Source organism: Gavia stellata, chromosome 8, assembly GCF_030936135.1.
Source record: "Gavia stellata isolate bGavSte3 chromosome 8, bGavSte3.hap2, whole genome shotgun sequence".
Taxonomy (NCBI): domain Eukaryota; kingdom Metazoa; phylum Chordata; class Aves; order Gaviiformes; family Gaviidae; genus Gavia; species Gavia stellata.
In genome coordinates this window covers 35,284,870-35,292,105 of record NC_082601.1, presented here as the reverse complement: position 1 = coordinate 35,292,105, position 7,236 = coordinate 35,284,870, and the positions used below count along the sequence as shown (strand labels likewise).

The following is a 7,236-nucleotide window of genomic DNA, read 5'->3' as shown; positions in this document are numbered from 1 at the left end:
GAACCTCTCCTGGCGCAACTTGAGGCCACTTCCTCTTGTCCTGTCGCTAGTCACTTGGGAGAAGGGACCAACACCCACCTCTCTGCAACCCCCTTTCAGGTAATTGTGGAGAGCGGTAAGGTCTCCCCTCAGCCTCTTCTTCTCCAGACTGAACAACCCCAGTTGTTGGCTCGGCCATCCAGCCAGTTTTTTACCCGGTGAAGAGTGCACCTGTCTGAGCCATGATTCACCAGCTTCTCCAGGAGAATACTGTGGGAGACAGTGTCAAATTTAAATACTGGTTTCCATGTTGGCATTACTGATGAAGTAGGATGACACAGATCTCATCTTCTACTGTTACTCAGAATGGATACCATTTACTAATATAGATTTATACTCAACTAGGACAAATTTAGCAATTGGTTATGTGAGCAAAAAGTTTCACCACATAACTGCAAAATCCGTGACTTCCAAGACGCTGTACGCTGGCAAGCAGCATGTCAGGATGCCGTGACAGAAGCTGAAGTATATGTAAGGAGTGACATTTATACCTTGCACTGAAGCCCTACAGATACTCTCTGCTACTCTTCCCACTTTGGCCTTCGGCATTGCATTGCTATGGGTCGGTGGGTCCCAGGCTGAGAGCCGTAGATGAGCAGTAGCAAAATTTTGGGATTGTTTGATGACGTGACGAACAGCTGTGCCCAATTCATCTAGGCACCCAGGTGGTTTACTTCTCCTCTGTTGTTTTTTTCTTTTTTGAAGTTGTACGCTTCAGCCTCCAGAGCAGGTTCTGAGAGGGGGCTACACAATCACGTTTTTATCGCAAGCGCGTGGAAGCCCATCCGTCGGCCTGTGCGTTAACAGAAGCATTTGGCCCAAAGAGTCTGGGAACTGCTCTTCCCGCTCGGGGCGTTTCTAGCACGCTTCGGTCTCCCGAGCCCTTCCCTGCGGTGCCTGACGGGCGGGACGGGGGGCTAAGGCAGGCCTACGGCCGGCCGGCTCCCAGGCGGGACCGTCCTGCCCGCACCGCTCCAGCCCGCACCGGTGACCGACTGCGCCCGCCGCCCGCTCCTCTGTCCCGGGAGAGGCGGCCCACTTGAGAGCTAAAACCGTAAAATTTAAAAAATCGCCCGTATCCATGGCAACCTAAACCTGACACCGCCGAAGCCCAACCCGTTTCTAACCCGTTTCCAACCCCTTTCCAGGTCGCAGAGGAAGGGAAGCGCCGCCGGGAGCGTTTCAGCCGCGCCGGGGCCCGCGGGGGCCCCCGGGCGCGCCCGGTGCCGCCTGCCGCCCCGCAGGTGCCGGCTCCGCCCCGCGCCCCTTCCCCGCCGCCGCTGGGCCACGGCCCGGGCCCTCCCGCGCTGCCGGCGCGGGGGCGGCGGGTACTCAAACTTTCCCTCCTCCGGCGCCGGGGCCGACAGAAAATGGAGGCGGCGGGAAGGGCGGGGTGACCTCGGTGCGGGCGGCGGCGGCGGCCCCGGCCCGCTACGCGCCGCCGCCCCGCCGCTCCCCTCAGCGCGCCACCGCCCGGCCCTGAGGCGCATCCGCCCGCGGGGGGGCGCTGCTCCGCTCCGCTCGCGCGCCGCCGGCCGCGGGCGGTACCGGGCCCCGCGTCCTTGTCCGGCCCCGCCGCCCGCCCGCGGGCCCCCCCCGCGCTCCCTCCCGCCCCCCCGCAGCGCCGTCGGCCTCGCGCGCCGAGACCCCAGCGGCCCGCGGGCGGCTCGGCCTGCGCCGGGGGCGTGGCCCAGCCGGAGTGGCGTCCCCGCGGGCCAATGAGCACGCCGCGTGCCTGACAGTTACGCGGCCGCCGCCAATCGGGTGAGCGGGGGCGGGCGCGGCGGGGCGCGAGCGGCGCCGCAGGCCGCCGGCTGGGGCACTCGGCGGAGGGAAGTGGCGCAGCATGATGCGGCTGTGGCGCTCGGCGCTGCTGCGGGAGCTTCTGCTGCTCGGCCCGCCGGGGGCGGCCGGCGGCGGCGGCCCGGGTCCCGGCGCCGGCCCCAGGCGCCTTCCGCCGCCGCTGGCCGCCTTCGGCGCGAGCCCCCCCGCCTCCCGCCGCGGCCCGCGGCTGCTGCCGCCGCCGCCGCCCTCGGCGCGGGGTTTGTGCACTCGCTCGGAGGGAGCCCTGGAGGAGCCGGGGAAGGGGGCGCAGGCGCCGCCGCCGGCCCCCGGGGAGCCCCCCGCCGACAGCGGCCACAACAATAACCACGGCGGCGGCAAGGAGCTGGCCGGAGGCGGCGGCGGGGGGGAGAAGTGAGTGCGAGGGGGGCGGCGGGGGTGTGCCGGGGCGCGGGCGGCGGTCGGGCCGGGCCGGGCCGGGCCGGGCGGCGGGGGATGCGGAGGCGCCATGTGAGCGCCGCGCCGCCTTCCCCCTCGCGCGCGTGGTGCCTGCGGAAGGGGGCCGGGCCGGGCCGCCCCGGGCGGGGCGCGGGGGCCGCCGGGCCGCTTCCCCGGCAGGTGCCGGGGCCGGGCCGCTGCTCCGCGCGGGCATCGCCTCTCCCGGGGGCGAGGGGGGCCCCGCCGGCGGCGGGCTGGGGTCTGTCACGGCCGCGCCCCGGGCTCGGGGCGGGGCGCGCTGCGCCTGTGCGCTGCGTGCGCGGTGCGGGCCCAGCTGCCGCCCACCTCCCGGTGGGTGCTCCCCGTGCCGTGGTGCGGGGCCGCGCAGCCCGGGGAGCTGCCGCGGGTCGTGGAAGGCGGGCTGGAAGGGGGGGGTAAGCGCAGACTCGTAGGGTGGGGAGCGTGTGTGCCTCCCGGGGCGGCCCTGGGCAGTGCTTGGGGTCCTGCCCGCGCCTTGAGCTCCCGCTTGGCTTGGGGACCCTCCCCGCAGGCTGTGTGCGTTGGGGGGGTGGTGGGGTGGGTTTTGGCTCAGAGGAGCCAGCGTGCGTTAGTGTGTTTTTTCTAGCGCTGCTACTTGCATAAAGTATTTTCCAAGAGAAGTGAAAGCTGTGTCATCTTACATTAATTATTAAAGGCAGCGTACGTGGTGTATAGTTCTGCCTTGGCAGTTTTGCAGCACTGTCTTCCTCACGTCTACATCTAGTGTAGTTAGAGATAGATGTTGCCACCAGTCAGTGGCGTGTACAAATGTTCATAGGTGCTGCAGGATCTGTCCCTGTGCCAAGAGGTCCTGATTTGTCCCTAAGTGACAAAGGTGCATGCAGGTAATAGAATGATAAGACTGTATACGCGTGTGAAGTTAATACTCCCTCACTTAGAACCTGAAATATTCTTAAAATAATTGGTTAGGGACACGCATACCAGCTCCAGTTTAGGTCCCTGGTAATGACCAGTAATGGATACTGGGAATAGAGTATAATGACGAGGTAAATGGACTGATGGTTCCTCTTAGCACTCTGCTTTGTTAGTCCTTGGCATTATGCAGGTCTTGAAAAAGTCTCGTTCATTTCCCACCTCCCCATCTGACACTTTGCCCATTGCTTGTTTGAACCTGGGTATGCTTCGTATCTCTGATAGCCTTTTACAAGAAGTTTGATAACTTAACTGCAAGCCCCATGAAGATCCATTTCCTTTGTGCGTGTTTGGGACATGCCCTTTGGCTTTCCTGTAGGCAGCCTGTGTGTCATCTTTGCACTGCTTATCGGGCAGCAAAATTAAAATCTAAAACCAAGCTGCTTTCCCGGGTTTTGCTATGCTTATTACCTAGATGAAAAAAGCAAAAGACAGAGGAAATAAGGCCAAGAGAGGAGTACCTTGCTTTAACACTGAGCAAAATCTTTGTTAGCCTAATGCTAAGAGGAAGTCTGGAAAAAATTCTACAAGGCCAGTTGGGAAGGTTTCAGCCCTTAGCTTGTTAATAGTTCTGCTTTTGACTTGTGGTTTTTGGGGTTTTTCTTTTTTTTTTAGCATGAGCTTGTAATCCTTCGACATAGCAGGCAGGGAAAGAAGGTATTCTCTTGTTCTTCTCCCCTTTTTTCTAGCAAATATCTTAGCTGCGCAGCTTGGTTCAAGCCTTTTGCTCCAATGGGGTGTAGTCGTCTCTAAAGGCATCGCTTATAATTTCTGCTGTCAAATGCCTTAAAAAAAGCATGCATGTCAGGTTATATAACCATATACAATATAATACACAATAATATGTGGATTATTATTATATATATACTGTTCAATATATATGAAGTCTCCTCTTTGAATTAGCTCTATACATAAGGTTTTGGAACAAAATGTTACTCAGCTGTGGCTCAAGTAGGTGTGGTTTATGAAGGTACTTCTATTTTCAATGAGAAATACAGACAGTACCATTAAAAACTTAAGAAAAAAGCAGTATGCCGACTGGGGGGGGGTGTGTGGTTTGAGCATGTTGAAAAGGTGATTTATTAAAGAGGTAACATTTTCCTAAACTGAGCTTTTATAACAGCTTCCTACAGCTAGCATCAGTTAGGGAAATCCTATAATTTCTAATATGTCTGGTAAGGCTATGTAGTCATAAACCAGTTATACCCTTTTAATAATTTTTGGCTTTTGACAAAAGGATGTATTTGAAAGTCAGATGCTTGTTCTTTGAGCCTGACTGCAAAGTGAACGAGGAACAACTATATGAAACATACAGCATATAGTTACGAACAAGGAAAAACCTGGAAACAATTTCAGTTCAGGCTGTGCAGGAATTCCTGGTGGCACGTTAGCCAGGCTGCTGGATACTTTCATTCTTATTTTCCTTAATGCAGAATTATGAAAATCTTCTTTAAGCATTTGTAAATGGTACATTACATGTGGAAATCATTGCTGTGTTAAGACAGAGTGCAGGATTCGGAAGAAGAGTGAAGTTCATCAAAAGACAGGTTTCTGGACTAGATTGACAGCTGGGCTAAGTCAGTGTAGTCTGTGTGTTCTGCTGATTCCAGCACTTTGCCATCCAGTGGTATATAACATTTGAGTTGTGTTTGGCAGATAGTTTGTGGACCCAACTGGGAAGACAATAGTTCTTTTTACGCTTTCTTTTTTGTTTGGTTGGGGGGGGGGATTATTTTTTTCTATTTGGTTGTAAGGTCACGGTTCTAGGATACTGGAATGACCTACATTGTCAAAAGACAGTACTAAGATTTTCTTGCTTGTTTGCTTGCCTAACAGTCCTCATGTACAGAGAGTAGGAGTTGCAAGTGAAAACCTAAAATGTTTTGTGCAAAGACTGCACAGAAATTTAGAACAGTGTAATTCCTCATAGAGGGAATAAATTATGAGGTTTTGTGGCTGATGAAATAACTAGTATCCCATTGCATAACCAGATCCCCTTGTGCATTTTTTCCTAAACGTCTTCCACCACCTCTTTATCCCTGCTATCCAGCCTTTGTTCTGTGTATCCACCTGAAACTTAATATATTTTGGAAAGAAAAAAAAACTTGAGCTTAAACTGAGAGTGGTTACAGACTGGTTATTTTGATTAATGAAGGCTGTGGATTAAAATGCAGTCATATCTATGTTCCTGCTTAAATACTTAAAACACAATAACCCCGTACAGTCCTAAATTATAAACTCATATAATATTTAGTAGTGTTTACTTCCACTTTCAGTATAACTGTGTATTGTTCACTTGCAGTATAAGTGTGCATTGATCGTCTTACATCTTATGCTGGACGGCAGTAGGATCAAACATAGTTTATCTTAGTATAAGCTATTTCTAAATTACAAAGGCCTTGATTAAGGTGAGAGGGAGAAGCAAAACGTGAGCAACTCTGATTTTTCAAGTATAGCTAAATTACAATAGTGATGGGTACTAGTCCATGGAATATAGCAAAATGGTTAATGGAAGTGTTTTATTAATTTTTGGGTTTTTTTTTTTTCTTAAAATGACAAGGGAGTGGTAGTGCTCCTTGTTAAGGACGGGGTGAATTCTGGAGATACCTTTTAAAATTCATTTTGCTTTTGTACCCAGGCCAGATTGCAGAGGAATAACTGTATAGTAACCAGGCAGTGGTTCATCTCACTGTTACTCTTGTTGGAGTGTGGATATAATACTTGCAGATGCAAGAAACTGTTAGAAGTGCGCTTTCATTAGACCTTTCATAACTTCCTTCGAGGCTAAGTTTTTGAAGCAACAGTTCTTGTTTTTACCATAAAAACTTTGACATCTACTAAAACATGTCCATCTTCAGTCTAAGTTTATAAATATATAGTTTTGTCTGAATCTTGGTAAGTTCTCAGGTAAATGGTTACCCACCACTGTTAATGGGATCAGTGTCTAACTACATAAGTGGAGAGAAAGTAGTTATTTAGTGACTTGACAGGTGTTCATGTCTTTTATTTGGAGATCAGTAATCTGTGGTATGGTGACAACTTCTTCAAGATGCCTGGTTTAGATAGAGTGGCTACCAACTGCGGGTTGCAGCCCTTGCAGCTTTCACAGAATTGTAGAGTAGTTTGGGTTGGAAGGGACCTTTAAAGGTCACCTAGTCCAAACCCCCTGCAACGAGCAGGGACATCTTCAACTAGATCAGGTTGCTGAGAGCCCCATCCAGCCTCACCTTGAATGTTTCCAGGGATGGGGCATCTACCACCTCTCTGGGCAACCTGTCCCAGTGTTTTGCCACCCTCATTGTAAAAAATGTCTTCCTTATATCTAGTCTAAATCTACCCTCTTTTAGCTTAAAACCATTACCCTTTGTCCTATCGCAACAGGCCCTGCTGAAAAGTCTGTCCCCGTATTTCTTACAAGCCCCCTTCAAGTACGGAAAGGCTGCAATAAGGTCTCCCCAGAGCCTTCTCTTCTCCAGGCTGAACAACCCCAACTCTCAGCCTGTCCTCATAGGAGAGGTGTTTCAGCCCTCTGACCATTGTTGTGGCCCTCCTCTGGACCTGCTCCAACAGGTCCATGTCTTTCCTGTGCTGAGGACTCCAGAGCTGGATGCAGTTCTCCAGGTGGGATCTCACCAGAGCAGAGCAGAGGGGCAGAATCACCTCCCTCGACCTGCTGGTCACGCTTCTTTTGATGCAGCCCAGGGTATGGTTGGCTTTCTGGGCTGCGAGCGTACATTGCTGCCTCATGTCCAGCTTTTCATCCAGCAGTACCCCCAAGTCCTTCTCCACAGGGCTGCTCTCAATCCCTTCATCCCCCAGCCTGTATTGATACCAGGGGTTGCCCTGACCCAGGTGAAGGACCTTGCACTTGGCCTTGTTGAACCTCTGAGGTTCACATGGGCCCACTCCTCGAGCTTGTCCAGGTCCCCCTGGATGGCATCCCCACCCTCAGGTGTGTCAGCCGCACCACTCAGCTTGGTGTCACCTGCAAACTTGCTGAGGGTG

The 7,236-nt window shown here is 53.0% G+C and overlaps 1 protein-coding gene across 1 annotated transcript in view; it reads left to right on the top strand.

Moving 5' to 3' along the window:
• Positions 1-1,885: 1,885 nt before the first annotated feature.
• The window catches only part of GLS (glutaminase), a 68,629-nt gene continuing 63,278 nt past the window's right edge, over positions 1,886-7,236 (top strand). The window contains 1 exon segment of the mRNA XM_059820103.1: positions 1,886-2,235. Within this exon segment, the coding sequence (XP_059676086.1) occupies positions 1,886-2,235 (350 nt within the window).